The sequence below is a fragment of the Mesoplodon mirus genome, assembly GCF_964341445.2.
Source record: "Mesoplodon mirus genome assembly, chromosome: 4".
In the NCBI taxonomy this organism is placed as follows: domain Eukaryota; kingdom Metazoa; phylum Chordata; class Mammalia; order Artiodactyla; family Ziphiidae; genus Mesoplodon; species Mesoplodon mirus.
This window is the reverse complement of record NC_138979.1, coordinates 64,192,423-64,210,091: the sequence shown is the minus strand read 5'-3', so window position 1 is coordinate 64,210,091 and position 17,669 is coordinate 64,192,423. Positions and strand designations below refer to the sequence as shown.

Genomic DNA, 17,669 nt, shown 5'->3' with positions numbered 1-17,669 from the left:
CGGGCGCCGGGTACCACGCGGCGGGCACCCAGGCACGTCCGCGCCTACTTCAGCACTAGGGCTTACGGACAGCTCCTGCCTGCGGCAGCAGCCCCACGCTCTGCACCGCCCACCGCCCGCCCCTGTCCGGGCCCGCCTCCACCTCCCCAAACCCCTCCTCACAGGGGGCGGGGGGCATGCACGGGGCTGAGGAGGCGGGACCACGTGCCCGCTCCTCACTCCCGCCTCCCCCACGTGCCTCCTTCAATGCCAAGCTCCTCTGGGCACTGTTGCCAACAGATTGGGGCCGGCTGCGAGGGGTTTGGGGAGGGGGTCTCTCCCCAGGGGAACGAGCTGTGCTGTTATGCGCCCAGTACACAGCTCCCTATTCTCCCGCCCACTTCCTCCTCCCCCGGGTAGCCAGGATTTCAGCTGGGAATGCGAGTAGCCCTGGGCCCTCCCCAACCTTCTTTCCAACCCACTGCCCCAGCAGCTGCCCAGAGAGCTTGACACTGGGAAAGGGAGGGAGATCAGAGAGCAGGGAATCCCAATTATGGCTCCATGGGTTGCCTCTCAGAGTTCTGGGTCACGCGCCTGCCCTGCTGATCCCTGGAGCTACAGGGAGCATCAAGAGAGAGTTGTTCATGGTGATGCTACCTGGGCTGGACCAGGAGGCACCACTCCTTGTTCTGGCTGAATCTGGGGACAGAATTATACACAGCTGTGACTCCATCTCCCACCATAGCCCAGGGTTCAAGGCCTGTGGGGTATCTGGTCTTTTGTCAGTCAAGCCAGTCCTTGGCCTCCTTGCCTGCTTGGAGCCCACTCTCAGCTACCATCTAGAAGAGGTTGCCTTCAGAGAGATTAAGGTGAAGCTGGAAGGTAAATGAGCATATCAAAGCATGAGGAGAGAGAAATCACCTTTAATAAGGTTGGAGCTCCCCAAAAGCTAAGGTGTGGGTAAGAGCTGGGTACCCAGAGGCAGAGGACACTGGCCAAGCTCTCCACCTCCCAGACATAGAGTGACTTCCTAGTGATGAGAAGTGGACATTTCTTCAGGGCGTTGAGGGAGGTCACTCATGTATGCTGGGGGAGAGGGGCTGCCTCCTCAGAGCCCCCAGGATCCTAGGGACTTGTGGTGCAGTACTCAAAGGAAGGCTGCCTGTGGACAAATAGTCCTGAAGGTTCTTGTCCAGCTCCTGCTTGCTGCCAGGGAGAGAAGAAGTTTACTTGGGCTTCTCCCTTCTGGGCTCTTGAGACCAGGCTCCTTATATTTACTACACCCACCTCCCTACACTCACTGCACCATAGCACCCGCTGCTCTGGGGCCTTCTATGGCTCCCTTGGCCTGCTCCATCAGTACCACACTTTCCTCCTGGCATTCAAGGACTGTCCAGGTGGTTCCAGCCTTATGGCCACCATTGCACTCATATATAACACATAAGCCTGTCATCATTTCTGCCTCATACCTTTGCTGTTCTCCACATCTGCCGGCCATCCCCTCTCCCACTGTGCTTTTAAAGCTCAGCACACTTCACTCCTCCTCCAGGACCATCCCTGTGCACACTGATTCTTGTCTTGAAATACCACCAACAAAGACTGTCCCGTTTCTAAGCTCCTTAGCACACCTTACATCTCTAAGTGTTTCATTCATTTACAAACACTCATTAAGCAGAAACAGTGACCTGCCCCCAACCTTTTAAATTCTCTTTGCCCAGTTTCACAAACTGGTCCCACCCTTTTCTCTACAGTATTGAACTTGCCACTTTTTCTCCAAAATACATATATTTTCATGCTTCCATGCCTTTTCTCATGCTTTTTCCTCTATATCAATGCCTTTACTTATCTTGTCAGGCTGGAAATCTCCTAGTGGCCTTGAGGACCCATATCAAATGTCCCTTCCAGGTGATTCTCTGATCTCCCCAAGCTGGCTCAAGTACTTTTTCCTGCACTCTTATAGCCCCTGAGCTTCCTGCCATCATGGCATTGACCACAAAGGATGTGACTGTCAGTTACTTGTCAGTTTCTCACATTAGAGAGTGAGTTCTGTGAGGGTAGGACCTAGATGGGACCAGGAGATGAGCAGATAGTCAGTAGTCTCTATTGAAAAAAATGGGTCCTAACTTGGGCACTGCCAGCTGGTGGACCATGCAGGTCCCCCGCTGGGCCTCAGTATCCCCTCTCTCAAATTGAATGGCTATGGCCCAGACCCAAGAGATGCTAGGTAGGTGTGGGAAGTCCTGCCATGGGAAGGCCCACCTGAAGTGTACATAGCAGAAGAAGCCTGCAGTCTGGATGAGGAGGAAGAACAGGAAGATGCCAGGCTGCAGGCACGAGGAAACCCCTGGGGGCCGACCAGGTGGGCAGGAGTCCTTGGCTGCCGCTTTCTGAAAGGAGATGTTCTAAGATCCTGGATCAGCTTCTTACCCAGAAGGAGGGAGGGGACCTAGAATCTGGGCCACTGTTGGCTTTGTTTCCTTCTCCCAGTGTTGGGGTACCCTGACTCTCATCCAGGGAACTTGGAGAGAGGGCAGAGTACAAAGCTGCCTCCCCACCCCAGATGCCATGGCTCCATCTGTGGGAACAGCTGGGAGGGCCTGGGGCCTGGGATCTCCAGGGGGCCGAAGTCTCTAGAGATAAGCAAGAGAGAGAAGTAGAGCGCAAAAGGCAGCGTGGTAGAGAGGGCAAGGAAAAGAGCAAGATGGGGCGGGACACAAGGAAGGGTGGACTTCACCACGAAGCTTTGAATGATCTTGGGCACAGCCCATTCCCATCTATCTTCTGGTGATTGTGGAAGTTGGGCCAAGTGGTCTCCAGGGCCCTGCTGGTACTGAGAGTCTGTGGGACTCTCCAGAGAGCAGAGAAGGCAGAGAGAAGATGAGATCTGTGTGCCTGCATGCCTGTGTGCATGCACACACAGACACAGACACAGGTGTGCCTGACAGGAGTCCCAGGAGGGGAAGGCAAAGGCAGGAGGGGCCTGGGGCTGCATAAGTGCTGGAAGAAGGGGGCTGAGCGCCACGGCCCTCCCTTCCTTGCCCCTCACCAGTGGACCCTGCAGGTCCTTCTGCAGAAGGCTCAGGATCTGGGCCAGCTCTAAGAAATGATGCTTGGTGCCCACAGGCAGATAGAAGACCTGGGCTCTTGAGGCCATGTGAGCAGTTGCATCCCTGGTGCAGGGTGGAAACCAAGGGAAAGAGCTCATTATCCCCTCTGATTGCACCCAAACTGCCTAACCATTTCTCATAATCCCCAAAGGCAGCACCTGGGGGAGAAACAGACACCATCCATACGGCTCCTTTTGGGAACTGGTCTTTTTACCCCAGAGCTTCTCCTCAAGACAGCTTTAGCTCAGAGAAGCATCTCCCTATAGCTGTCTGTCTCAACCCCAGGCTCCCTGGGCTCTGCCTTCAGTCTCTGGCCCTCAGGGATTTAGATCCTCTTCCTCATCCCATCTTCCCTCCGCCAGGCATCTAGATGTAGGGAAGAGGGCTGGGGTTGGGGCTCAGCCACAGCATACAACCTGAAGCCATCCTCCTCCCATGGCATCAAGGTGACCCCCTGCCCCCAGGGCTCCATGGGGTAACTCCAGAGGCCTGACCTAGAGAGGGATGCTGGGAGGCTGGAGGAGGGTAAAATGAAGTCATGGACTGCCCACCCCCAAACTGGGCCTGATTTTGGTTGTGCTCCCTCCAAGAACCCCATCAAAATGTTCCCTGCTGGGACTTCCCTGGCATTCCAGTGGTTAAGACTCCGTGCTGCCAGGGCAATGGGTGTGGGTTCAATCCCACATGCCGCGTGGAGCGGCCCCCAAAAAGTTCCCTCCTTCCAGAAGCTCTCACTGAAGGAAGGCTCAAATTTACTAACCCTCCTGGGGTGAGAATGTCTTAGGGAGTTGTGCTTAAACTAGGAGTTTCAAAATTTTAACTTGATTCAGTTAATTTCAGGTCAGTTCAACAAACCTAACTCGGCCCCTAGCCCCTCGCTATGCTCCAGACTTTGTGCTGGGTGCTCAGGAAATGATGAAAGGAATAAAGGACTAATGGGGGGGGGGGTCTTCAGGCAGAGAAGCCAAGTTGGTGGATGGGGACTTCTCCCTCTCCCCCAGGATCCTCATCTCCCTGTGCCCTTACCTCATCTCTTGCAGGTCTCGGAGCAGAGTCCGCTGTCCACGGAGTAGGGCACTGACCTTAGCTGAGTCCTGCAGGAGTGCCAGCCCCTTCTCTAGGGCCCAGGGCACAGCCCCTCTCTTCTCAGAGTTCACCTTCCCCAGGGATTTGCAGCCCTCTTCCTTCTAGATGCCTTACCCCATTACCTGGGCCCTCCTCATTTGGGATACATTAGGTTTATCTGACCCTCTCCACCTGGGCTTCTGACTACCCCCTCCTCTCAAAGCCTCTCCTTGAGGATGGTGGTTTCCCCCTTGACAGTGGCCAATTGAGAGCTTTCTCAAAGTCCCTCCCCCCCCTTGACAGTGGCCAATTGGGAGCTTTCTCAAAGTCCCTCCCCTTTCCAGAAGTGGTTCTGCCCCCAAAGGAGGCCAGTCCTCTCCTCCCCACTTCCCCCAGGGCACAGTCAGCTCCCCGTGCTTGGGCCCTTGTCTTAACGAGTGACCTGGAGAGTTGGCCACTTCTCTCAGGGGTGGGTAGAACCTGGCAGGGGGAGTCCTGGGCCTGGCAGTAGGATCAGGGAGACCTGGCCTTGGAGTGTGGCCTCCCTCCCCTCTGCCCCACTCCAGCAGCCCAGCCTCAGCTGCTCTGTCGTGAGGACATGATTCAAACCTAGAGCTGCCAGAGCCCAGCAAAGCTCACAGGAGCCACTGGCCTCTTCTGCCCAGCATCTAACATCTTGACTGAGCTCAGCACTCAGGCCCCAGGCTGGGTCTGCCATGGGACATGACTCCCCAGGGGAGAAGCCAGGATGGCAGTGGAGGGGAAATGAGGATTCTGGTGCCTCTGAGCATTAAGCAAGCGTATGTGAATCAAATCACACGTGGAGCTACATGCAAATAAACACCCGGTCTATTTCTGTCACTTGTCTGGAGACCCACATCTAAATACGTGGCAACTCGTTTCCCCAGCCCCAGCCGTGGGGCTCTGTGAGCTTTTGCTTGTGCAGAGCCACCCTCCTGCCCATTCCCCTGCCTGGCAGGTCCACCCCATCCTGCGACCTGCAGCATTTCACCCCTGCCCTCCTTTCCCTCCAGACCCTGGGGGAGACTAGTTCCCAAGTACGGTGCTTGCTCCTCTTTCTGGACAGAGGGAGCGCACTGGTGCCATCAGACCCAGTGCCTATGGGGCTCGGCTTCTCCAGGCCTGCAGGCAGACCCTTGGATGCCTGAGGGGCCACTCACCCAGGCTCCCTCCGGCCTGGCCTGGCCTGGGGACACCAGCTGCTTCTTCCATTGCCTCTCAGCCTGTGCCAAGTGCTTGGAGAGACCCTAGAGAGCCTGCAGGATCTGGCTGTGTCTGTGCAGTGTCTCCTCCAGGTCAAAGCTTCTTTCCCCTGGGGATTGGGGCAGAGCTGGGACAGGCAGCCGGCAGCTGGGGTGGGGCAACAGATCCTATCTTTCGAAGGCTTCTTGGAGGGCCAGAAAGGTGTGGCTTCTGCCTCCAAGACTCTCCCCTGGAAAGAGGTGTTTGGGTGGTGGGGCAGGGACAGGACACATCACCTGGGCCCCAGAGCCTGCTTACCTATGGCCTCCTCAGGCCTCCATGTCCCCACTGGTTAAAGGACTCCTGGTTCAAAGGGAAGAGGATCCTGTGACCCTCAATCGGGCCCTTGCCCCCCCTGCCCGTTCCCTGAGTCCCTACCCTTTTCCTGGACTTCACAGTTCGGCTTTGGAGTCATGTCCTCCTTGGTGCCCAGGCAGCCCTTCCAGCTGCCTTGCCAGGCAGAGCTGCTCTGTCTCCAGGAAGGGCTGCGGGGGAGGCTGCAGGAAGAAGAGGAAAACTTAGGCCCCAAACCCATGGAAGATCTGGGGGCCGGGGAGTCTCCTCACAGGGCCTCCCACAAGCCCACTCCCCCTCCCTGACCAAACGTTCACCCCAGCATGGGAAGACACCCCCGCGACGCTGGTTCTCCTTCCCATACAGCTGGTTCTCCTTCCGCCACCAGGCCCAGAACTTTCCAGTCCTCCCAGCCCCACTGCACTGCCGACCCTCACACCCTTCTCTCCTGCTGAAGCCCAGACCCCAGCAGCTCTCTCAGGCCTCAGGCTTTTGTCCATGCCACTCCCTGTGTTCTTTCAAGCTCATCTTTGCCATGAGGTCTTTCCTGCTCTCCTGGCTGGTTAGGACCCCTCTGTGCTCCCATAGCTCCTAATCAGGCTGGGAGGTCCTTGAGGACAGACAGGGCCTGGCTCTGGGTCACCTCTGGTCCCCAGCACTGCCTAGCACAAGACTTGGCCTGAGCAGAGCTCCATGAGCAGGTAGAGATAAGGGTTGGAATGACAGGTCTGGGAGCTGGACATAAGCAGAGCATCCGGGGAGGGGAGGGATCCCTGGGCTGCCTCTCTCCCAGCCCTACCCCCAGGGAAGGCCCAGGGCCAGCGTTACCTTTGCACCCGGCTCACGCAGACTGAAGGTCAGGAAGGACAGGACATCATGGTCATCTGGAAAGGGGGGTAGAGAGGGAAGGTAGCTCCCACCCAGCAACTCACTCACTCAGCCCTCTCTCCCCAGCCTCCATTATGTTCCTGGCAGGCAAGAGATCTGGGTGACTTTGGGCAGCTCTGACCCTTGTCTTGTTCACTTCATGGGAAAGGCGTGAGGATCAGACTAGCAGATGGGTGGGCTGTGAGGGTTGACCCACACACAGAGCCAGAGGGGGGCCCCCAGTGAGTGAGAAAACTGGACAGTCCTGGCCTAGAGCCGTGACCACAGGCCGAGCAGCACCCTCAGGCCCAGAGCCTGGCTGCTGCTGGCAGGAGCCACCACACAGAGGCCACCTCCTCCGCATAGCTCTGACCATGTCACTGTCCTCAGAAACCTTCCATGGCTCCCCAGCACCCAAGCCCTGTCATTCCAAGACTCCCACCTCTGGTTGCTCCCTGCTTTCCAGCTGAGTTCCTCTATGGGTTCTCTGTTATATCACATCCCTTTGCTCCATTTCTCTAAATGTCCCTTGTGGCTGTCCCTCTTCCTCTTGCCACACAGCTCCCAGCTAGGGGCCCTCACCTGCCAGGGTGCTGGTGGCTGCCGAGACCCCAAAGAAACCTCCAGGGGCCAAAAGCAGGGACCCCACATCGACACAGATCTCATCCGTGTCGCTGGGAGTGAGGTCACTGTTCAAGGACACCTGAGGGGCACAGAGGGCGTGAGCCCCTTGCAGAGGAAGCCCACTCCTCTCCCCTGACCCCTGGCAAGGGGATTGTCCCCACCTGACTCACTGGCTCCCCTGGCCCGGAAGGCGGGCAGCAGCTTGGTGTCAGAGTGGTGCAGAGGGTCTCGCACACCCGGTCTCACGCCAGCCCTCCCAAGCATGTGCTCAGGGCCAGTTAGGAGTTTGTGTAGGGAGGAGGATCCCTGGGGTGTTGCCTGCATGTGCCAGGGACCCTGTGTGGGGTCACATGGGTCATGGGCATTCTGCAGGGTCATGGGCATTCATAAAGTTCCGAGCCCTGTCATCTGCACTCCCTGCCTGGTGGACCCACAAAAGCAGCGACTGGTGCGACTCACACGCAGCCTCTGCCCCCAGTAGGTGATCCGTGCTCTGAAGGGGTAAGGCTGGTTCCGGAAGTCCTGGTGGCAGCAGCCCAGCATCCGGCTGGCTCCATCCCTGTGGGCGCTTGGAATCCAGCCAGGCCGCACAGGACCCAAGGCCTAACCAGCAGGGGTGGTCCCAGAGGCCGTTCTGCCCAGGCCTGCAGTGCCACCCACCCCCACTGGTGCAGGACCTTTCCTTGCCGTCTAGCTCGAGCCTCCCTTGCTGTCTTCTGCTCCCGTAGCAGAAGAGAGGGGAGCGGCAAAGCAGGCCTTGCCTGGCGGAATGCTGGGACTTGGCCCTCCCTGGGACTCCTCCCTAGGGGGCAGAGCCTGGACCAAGAGTGGGGTTTCCACCCCCAGTCCCCCGGGCCTCGTCCCACAGGCTTCCCTCTGGGTACGGCTTCTCCTTCCTCTCCCTTCTGCCAAGCTTGGCCTGAAGCAGGACAGACAACACGAGACTCATCCTAGCAGCCAAGGACAGTATGACCAGCCTGCCTCCCCCCGAGGGGCAGTGCCGCTAGCTCTGGGTGTTTGTTAGAGGAGTGTTGAGCCCCAGACGTCCTGAGTCTCTCAGAAGGTCTCACACCAGACAGCCTGTCACTACTGCCTTCAGCCAAGAGGGAGGCGGCGTGGGGCAGGGGAAGAGCCGTGTGACCTGGGGCAATTTACATCACCTTTCCAAACGTGAGTTTCCCCACCTTTAAAATGAAGATAATAATTGAGATTCTCTCATAACATTGTTATGAGGGTCAACCAAGTAATGAATGTGAAGTACTTGGCGCTGTGCCTGGCATACAGTAAGCTCAGGTCATAAACGTTAGCAATTATTCTAATTGTTACGAGCTAAGGGATGTCTGCTGAAGACAATGATGAACTGGCCCAGCTACTGAGGAGGCAGCCTGGCTGAGGAGGGACGGGCAGCCACGTCATCTGAGAGAAAGAGACGGTGCAGGCAGGCCGGCAGGCAGGCTGCTGGTGCGGGAAAGGCGTGGACACTCCATGGGCAAGTCTGCCCTCTTATCTCAGCTCTGTGCACAACTGTGTGACTTGGGGCAAATCATTCCCCTCTCTGGGCCTCAGTGTCCTCACCTGTAACTGGGCACTAATAATCCCCACTTCTCAAGAGTGTCAATATGAGATGACATGAGTGAAAACACTGAGCATGGGCCCCACCCTGCATCATTTCTCTGCTCCCACTGCCTGGGGCTATTGGGTTGAATGAGTTGAGGACTCAGTGGGTGGTTCCCAGGAACAGCAAGCAAACTCTGGTCCCAGGCCCCTGGAGGAGGAGGCACTGCTGGGACCTAGTGGGAGGGAGTCCCAGGGCAGTGCCATCAGCTTACATGAGAGACCAGAAAGGAGGGCACTGCCCTAGGAGGGGGGACTCCCCGCCAGAGGCCAGGGCAGGGGCGTGGTGGGCAGAGCGGGTAACCGCCAAGCCCTTCGCAGTGCAGGAATGGGGTGCAGGGCAGGCCAGGCGGGGCCTTACCCAAGCGCCTTGTAGGGGGTGTGCCCGTCGCTGGCCAGCACACGGATGGCAGGGCTGTTCTGTGTGGGAGGTGACAAGCAGCCTGAGCCACGGGCACAGGGAGGAGGGTGAGGGTGTGGGCGGGATGGCGGGCAGGAGACCATGACTCACCTGGGTATCCTCAGCCGAGGAATCGAAGAGGATCCCAATGCCGTCCCCCGAGTCCAGCGCCCCCAGGACAGAGCCTACTTGGCCCCTGCCCCGGGTGTACCACACGGCCTGCGGGTCCCCAGCTGCTCAGCTCAAGGGTCCCTGCAGGACACTGGAACCCTGGGCTCACCACCAGCCCCCCTGACTCACCCCCTCTACTGGACCTTGTTGGGGCCACTCACCATGCCCTGGGCTCCCCGGCGCCCTGGCCCAGTCACCCTCATCTGCGTTTCCACCTCCCAGGCAGAGAAGAGGACAGGGGTCCTGCTCCACATGGCGCCATTCCGGTTCCGCATGGCTGGGGCCAGCCGTACCTCCTCCAGGCCTGGGATGGCATCTGCGGATCAGGGTAGCTCAGGGCCTGGGCCCCACCAGCCCCAGTTCCCCCATCATTCTCTCACATTGGGCAAGGCTGGGCTCCAGGAGGAGGAAGGAGGTAACACCACAGCCATTAGATAACAGGCTGGCTAGTCTGACACAGGAATCCACCGAAGAAGTGGGACCCCAGCACGGCTGGATGGGCCTTTGCCAGGGGAGGGCAACGGAGGCCAAACCCACACAGAGCACTTTCCCCGCATTCTCCTGTAAGCCTCGCCACAGGTCTGTGTGGCCTGCTTTTATAAGACCCCCTTTTATAGATGAGGAAGCTGAGGCTCAGAAAAGTTAAGGAACTAAGTGAATTGGAACTCAGCTCCGTCTGACTCCAAAGTACAAGCTTTTTCTGCCATGAGAGAGATTTGTGTCCAACCCTTTGTGTTTCTCAGATGAGGAAACAGAGGCCCTATGAGGGAAAGGACATGCCTGAGACCACAGAACACAGTGGATCACCTGGAGAGAATAACCACATGGAGGGTCAGGACGCTAGACCCTGAACAGACACTTGGGTGTGTCCAGACGCGGCTGGGCCTTCCTGATGGGGGCACCTAGGGGACATCTCAAGGTGGGGAAAGTATGAAAGCAGGGGTGGGAACTGGTCTGCAGGACTGAGGAAAGGGTGAGGGATGGAGTGAGTGTGAGAATTACCACTGGTGCGGGCGGGGTGGGGGAGGAGGGAAGAAAGGGGTGAGAAACTGAGGCAGGCTTGGCAGGAAAAGGAGAAGGGCGATCAGAGGCCCCGCCCCTGCTGGCTCCCCTCCTCTGCGGCCTGCCAGCCTGGAACCTGGCCCAGGGCCCAGTCCCTGCCGGCCGTTCTAGAGACTGATAATCCAGCCTGTTTGCTTGGCAAAGGCCAGAGCTGGGGGCAGGGAGGCTCAGAGGCTGCAAGGCCAGGAGTGCTGGAGCCCTTGGGAGCCACCCCGGCCTCTGGAGTGGCAGGCAGGAGGCGGAGATTGCCCACACCTGCCACCCTTCTGTGCTCCGCCTCATGTGGATTGTTCATGGGGCCTCCCCCTAGACTGTGGGCCCCTTGAACCAGACTCAGCCCTGCGTCTCTGGGCTGGGCACACAGGGCATGGGGCGAGTTTGATAAAAGGAGGAATGAATGAATGGACAGTGAGCATATCACTGGGTGACCTTGAAGAATATACCTCTGCTCCCCTATATGGCCTGGCACACCCCAGACTTGGCATGGCCCAGGGCAGCGAGTGTGGCATGGGCCTTGCCATCCTGGCCCTCAGGCATCCTGGCCCTGAGGCAGGGCCTGGCTCGGGGCTATGAGGAACAGCCCCCTCCTTTGCTTACCTCCTGTGTCTCTGTGAGGGAGGACTGGGCCCAAAACCCTGCCGAGAGGGCCCGTCTTCTTAAAGGGATATTTATTCTGGTCTCAGTTAGGAATCATGCTGTTTTTCAGAAACTTCATCTCACAGACACGGAAATACACAATGGATCTGCTTTCCCTCTTTGGTTTGTCTGCTAGGAGGCTCTGAACCAGATCCATGGCCCAACTCTGAAGGGTGGGCAGACTTCACAGCATATGTTTTGGCAAGAAGCCACATTTTTGGACTCATTTCAGGCCTCAACCCTAAGTCTTATTCTTCTTGCTCACTCCTAATTTAAACTTCTCTCTTTTGCATAGGTCCTTATAAGTCCTCCAGAATCTTTTTAGAACAAGACCAAGCAGAAGACAGATTCTTTGTAGGTCCGGATTTGGAAGGCCCTGGATACAAAGTATGGGCTAAGATGCTCTCATGCTTGCTTCCACCCAACAAACATACAGGGCAGTGCTGGGGCCCTCTCTGGCAAAACAGCTGGCCATGGGGATGCCTCCCTCCAGGCAGCCCCCTAGTTCTCTTGGACAGCCACAGACCCAACAGCGTGGAGCCAAAGTGTAGGTTGGTGCTGGTCCAAGTTGCCTGGTGTCTGTGTGTCTGGGACTCAGCCTATGAACGTGTGTGTGTGTGTGTGTGTATGTTCACAGGTCCAAGAGGCAGGGTGAGGGGTCCTCTAAGGAGGGATAAAAAGTGAAGAGAGGGCTTCCCTGGTGGCGCAGTGGTTGAGAGTCCGCCTGCCGATGCAGGGGACACAGGTTCGTGCCCCGGTCCGGGAAGATCCCACATGCCGTGGAGCGGCTGGGCCCGTGAGCCATGGCCACTGAGCCTGTGCGTCCGGAGCCTGTGCTCTGCAACGGGAGAGGCCACAACAGTGAGAGGCCCGCATACCGCAAAAAAAAGAGAGAGAAGAAAGAAGCCCCAGGGCAAAGAAGAGGAGAAGCAGAGAGGAGAAACTGAGGCTGCTGGGTTGGGGTGGGGCTGTCGTGGAGCAGCAGACAGGTCTGGGAGGGGTCCTGGGCCCCTGGCACTGGCTGCCCAGGCCTGGCCCCATCTTGGGCAGTGGCTGGTACTGGCAGGCCTGCTCCCCACCAAGTCACAGCCATCCAGAGCTAGTCAGCCCCTCCAGTGTTCCACCCTGGGCATGGCTGGCCCCCTTACCTCCGTGATGGCTCCAGAAGGGTATTCCAGCCCCAGGCAATGCCAGCCTTGGTCCTTTGAAGCTGAACTTGTACTCAAACCTTCTCTGAGGAGGGTGGCCCCACTCAGGGCTGTGAGGGTCCAGGAGTAAGAGGAGGAGGAGAGGCAGAGCAAGGGATCCAGGCCACGGACCACCAGCATTGTGAAAGGATCTGGTGTCCGGGCCCAAGGGTGGATTTGCAGCTGGGAGGCCAGGGAGGGCCTCCTGGGATGGGGCCATGTGGGGAGGAGCTGGGATGGGCCAGGAGCTGGGTTTTGGCACTGTCCTCTCCCCACCTGCCCAGCACAGACATCCTGTTCCTTCCAGGCCTGACCTCAGGCCCCGCCCATCACTTCACCTCCAGCCTGACGGGCAGCCTGACCTCTTGCCCGCCTGAGCTCTGCCCCTGCTCCTCAGCTCAGGCCATCCTTCTACCTCCCTTCTGCCCCAGCGGCTGCAGGGCCTCAGGGGTCATTGGGACGGGCCACCCTCTGCAGCTCTGACTTTCCTCCCTGCCTGGGATGGGCCCCTACATCCTGCCTCCTTCCCACAGATGGATGTCCCCACTGTCTGGCCATTACCTACCCACCCCATCCTTCCCTATCCTGCTCTCCCTGCTGCGATACTCGGCTCTCTGCCATATTCCCAAACGCTCATGCCTCCAAGCAACCTGGTTTCCTCAACAAATAAAGTATATGAAAATAGAAAGGGAGTCTTAAGAGACAGAGTAAATAAATGCAATGCATAGACCTTGTTTGGAGCCTAATTTTAACCAACTAAATGGGGGAAAAATGAGACAATTGGAGAAATTTGAACAATGGCTATTTGATTAAATTAAGGAATTCTTGTTAGAATTTTTTGGAGTAATAATGGTATTATGGTAGTGTTGTTTTTTTTCTTATGTCTTCTGGAGAAACATACTAAAACTTTACGGATGAATTGACATAACATCTAGGATTTGCTTCCAAACATCCCAGAGCTTGAGGGGAACAGAGTGCGGATGGCACAGGATTGACCTTGAACTGATAACTGATAAAGTTGGGTAGTGGGGACGTGAGGCTTCCTTATATTCTTCTCTCTACTTTTATCTGTTTGATAAGTTCCATAATAAAAAAAGTTTTTAAAAAGTCAGAAACTCTATGTTTCAAATCTTTTCATCCAAATACATTTTCGTTTTCCGGAGTAGCTCATTTGCCAAGATTTCTGGGTAGCTGAAGTTTTACTGTACTTTGTAAACTCCCAGTAGGATTAAGATTCTGAAGCTCCACAAAGTAATTAAAACCAAGGCTGTAAATGGAACATTTTAGGACACGCTAAAAGAAGAACTTCATTTCTCTACACTAAGCCCTCAGCTACCTCCACCTGCTCTCCCCCTTCACCTTCACAGCCAAGCTGTTGAAAGATGGGCTCCCCTCCAGCCCTGCTTCCTCGCCTCCCCCTAAGTCCTTCCAGCTCCTGCCCTCCCCACCTCCGCCTCCCAGGAAAACTCCAGCAAGGCCTGATAATGCCCGTTCTCTGTGCCTAGCAGACAATTCTCAACACGGTCTCTGCAACGTGAAATGCTGTGGACACCCCCTCTCTTCCCCCTGCTCTAAGAACCCCTGCCCCAGGGCTCACCTGCCTCTCTGCTGCCCTGGGCCATCCCAGGAGCTGCTTCTTGGTCACTGTTCTCCCTCCCTGGCCCCTTACGGGTCACGTCTCTCCTCAGGCTCCACGTGCTACCTGGCCAAGCTCGTCCACGTCCATGGCTTCAAGCACCATTGCTGTGCCCATGATCCCCAAATCTCTACTCTCAGCCTGGCTTCTCCTGGAGCCACAGCCCTGAATGAATGTCTAACCCTGGAGTAGACCTCTCTGCTTGGATGTCTCAAAGGCCCCCAGACAACATGTCCAAACCAAACTCCTCTTCTCCAAGCCCCAGCACATCCTCCTCCAAGGCTGAGGGGAAATGGGTGGCACCACCCACCTTAACAAGCTGGAGACTGGAATCCCCCCAGATCCCTTCCTCTGCCTCATCCTCGCATCAGCCATCAGCAAGCTCTTCAATTTGCTCCTGCCACTCTCATACTGTTACCTGATGCTTTAATCTCTCCAAGCCTCACTTTCCTTATCTGTAAAATGGAGATAATAGCGTATATCTCCAAGAGTTGTTTGGAGGGTTATGTGAGGTACTACATCCATTAGAACAAGGCGTGACAGAACTCAGCTCAGTGAAACACCAACTGTGTTCATCTTCCTCTCCACTTCCTACCAGCTTCCCCAGTCCAGGCCACCATCAGTCACCTCCTGTCTGGCCTCTCAGCCTCCCCACCATCTCCCTGTCTCCACTCCAGACACCACCACCCTGTTGCCAAAATCTCGGCTATCTGTGCACCGATGCCGAACAGAAATACGGAGACAGAGTTATGGAGGAGAAAGAGCGGCTCATAGTTCTTGAGGCGCTAGACTACTGTGTTCCCTCTTTGCCTGGCAAAGAAATAAAGCCACTCTTTTTTTCTCCTCTGTAACTCTGTCTCTGTATTTCCGTTCGGCAGCGGTGCAGAGAGCCAAGATCTTGGCAACAACCTCCTCCAGCCAGACTGCAGCCAGAATGATCTTTCTAAAATGCAGATCTATGTCATTCTGCCCTAAATCCTTCAATTGCTCTTGGTCATCTTTGCATAAAGTTAAACTCCTTGAGGGGCCTGCAAAGCCAGGTGGGGTCTGGGCCCTGCTTTCTCTTCAGCCTCACTTGCTCCCAAACTACACCCCTTGGCACCTTAGCCTGGCCACACTTAAGCACCTCACCGCCTTTGCCCAGTCAGTGCCCTTCCCTTGCCAGGATCGCCCCACCCCGTCCCTGACTGTTCTCCACACGTCTGAGAAGCGGCCCCACGCCTCCGTCCTCTGCCTCACGGGCTCAGTGCTGGCGGTGGGCAACATCCACCAGATTTCTGGGCACCGAGCTGAATCCTAAGCGGATTCCCCCAGGTCGGTAAGCTCCTTAGGTGAGAACTCTGTCTCGCTCATCTATGACATGCCAGTTGCCAGTAGTTGCCAGTAGAGCACAAGGGGAGGATGAGAGAGAAGAGGGGGAAAATAAAAAACCATAAATCAAGGGAGAGAGGGGAGAAGTAATGAAGGAATGGGGGCAGGAGGGGGGCTCACATGCCACCAGGTAGAAGGAACATCCCGTTACGTGCGCCTGCACTCCTGCAGCGCCCCATCAGCCGGATCTTGCCCCTTTATTCTTGCTTGTCACACTTGGTGCAATTCTCCATTATCACGCCTGCCTGGCCCCTCTTGTGGCCTCATGGCCGCAGGCATCTTTGCATGTTTCTGAACCTGAACTGGCTTCTGGACCAGCTAGTGAGAGCCAGTTGTCAAAGTCCACCCTGATCCCTGCTTTCAGTGAAGTCATGTTGGTAGCATGAAATCTACCCTGGCAGAGGGTACACCATGGACACTATACATCAGAGCTCCCTTCCCCCACACCTGCCCTAGACCTGAGTGTCAGACATTTATCAGTGTGCCACCGCGTGATTCCCTCTCCTCGGCAGTCTCACCAGGACAGTCCCTCTCCCATCGCAGACCCACCGCCCCTCACGGTCTGGATTCCAGCTGCCCGACCTTGCTCTAGGGAAGGTTCCACCTTCAATCACTACCATGACCTCCCCTCTATATTTTCCGCCTCCCTCTCAGTATGTGGACACTATCCCAAGGTAAACGTCCTTCCCTTTGGCAGTCAGATTTGCTCAAGCCTCTGCTGCCTTAAATATCCTCTCACTCACTCTCCTCTTTTTTTGGGGGGAGGTCTCTCACTGTTGTGGCCTCTCCCGTTGCGGAGCACAGGCTCCGGACGCGCAGGCTCAGCGGCCATGGCTCACGGGCCCAGCCGCTCTGCGGCATGTGGGATCTTCCCGGACTGGGGCACAAACCTGCGTCCCCTGCATCGGCAGGCGGACTCTCAACCACTGCGCCACCAGGGAAGCCCAGCCCCCTCTCCTCTTCATTACAGCTAGGTTCCTCCAAAGATTGTCTACCTTCCCGCATTCCTCGCACCTCCTCTAGCCATTGTGATATGGAATCCACCCCCAGCAAACTAAGGTCTTGCTGAAGTCACCAACAACCTCCTTGTGGCTAACACCTATGGCAGGCTCAGTTCCCCTCTCCCGTGATTTCTGGGAAGCAGGGACCAGCTGGCTCCTCCCTCTCAGTATGCTGCTACCCACTCCCTTACCCTGCCGTTCATCCTTCTGACCTCAGCTTACATGCTGCCTCTTCTGGGAAGCCCTCCCTGATCTAGTCAAGGCCCGATTCCCATGATATACGTTTCTTTCACAGCACTTAGCAGTTTGTAATTGTCGTCTATGTGATTATTTGTCTTCCCAGCTGTGAACTCCACGGGGCCCGTTTTGCTCACTGCTGAACCCCAGTCCTACACACAGCAGGTATCCAAATATTTGTTGTTGAATGAACAGTCTAGTTTTAGAAGAATGAGTCTGGCTGTGTGCAGAGAGAACGGATTCGGGGAGGTGAGGAGTGGCAGCACTGGGCTGTGGGAGGTGACGGCGCTGGACCACAGTGGGCCGAGGACCTGCAGACGCGAGGAGTACTGCCAAGTCAGAACTGCCTGGATTTCAGGGCTTGCTGGCTAGGAAAGGCGGCCGCGGAGTGCCACCAAGGGGAACCCCACCCCCACTGCCTGTCTCAGTGAATGAGGTGAGCCTCCCCACAGCCCTCAGAGGCTCCGCACTGACCACTGGCCCTGGGGAACCCGAGGGGAGAAAATCCCATGGCTGGTCCGCGTTCTCCATCTGTGCCCCACAAGGTGGGGTGGGGAAGACACCCACCACCTTTGCATCCTCAGGCATGGGGCTGGGCACACATAGGGCTGGGGACGGGGCGGCAGTGCTACATCTTAGGCAGACTGTGAGAACCACCAGCGTATCTAGGTCTCCCCTTCCCCCTCCCACTCCAGATCACCATCTCCTCTGAAGCACGAGACGTTTATCCTGCCTCCTACCAAGGGGAGCCCATCTCCAGCTGGTCAGGCCTGGCTTTCTCCCCCGTCCGTGGCTCCAGCCCTCCTCGTGCTGAGGGCCTGAACAACACGGCAGGAGAGGCGGCCGGGATGCCCAGGCATCACCCTGTGCACGGGACCCAAGCCCGGGACGGTCTCAGGGACAAGCTGCCCGGCAGGAGGACACTGAGAGAGGCGGGTAGTGAGAGCTCTCCCATGGCAGACACAGGACACTCGCTCGTGCAGCTGACATAAGGCGGTGGCTACATCTCCCCGCGGTGCTCCCCACCCCGCCCCACTCACAGGGCAAGCACAGCCTCACTCACAGAGACAGGGGGATGGACAAGATGGCACGGGGATGGGAGGCCGGGTGGGACAGGCAGGCTCGGCGGAGGAAGCGCCGAGACTGGGTGGCGGG

At 57.0% G+C, this 17,669-nt stretch overlaps 1 protein-coding gene across 1 annotated transcript; it reads right to left on the bottom strand.

Moving 5' to 3' along the window:
• Positions 1-55: 55 nt before the first annotated feature.
• Positions 56-12,410, bottom strand: LMAN1L (lectin, mannose binding 1 like; the record flags this gene model as incomplete). The annotated part of the gene is given in 18 exon segments (XM_082618742.1): positions 56-290; positions 381-491; positions 1,057-1,185; positions 2,239-2,366; positions 3,026-3,149; positions 4,113-4,180; positions 5,333-5,419; positions 5,423-5,484; positions 5,793-5,848; positions 5,850-5,911; positions 6,537-6,592; positions 7,158-7,278; positions 7,659-7,758; positions 9,175-9,233; positions 9,325-9,432; positions 9,546-9,700; positions 12,231-12,381; positions 12,384-12,410. Coding segments are annotated over 18 exon segments (1,839 nt in total).
• Between the last annotated feature and the right edge of the window lie 5,259 nt (positions 12,411-17,669).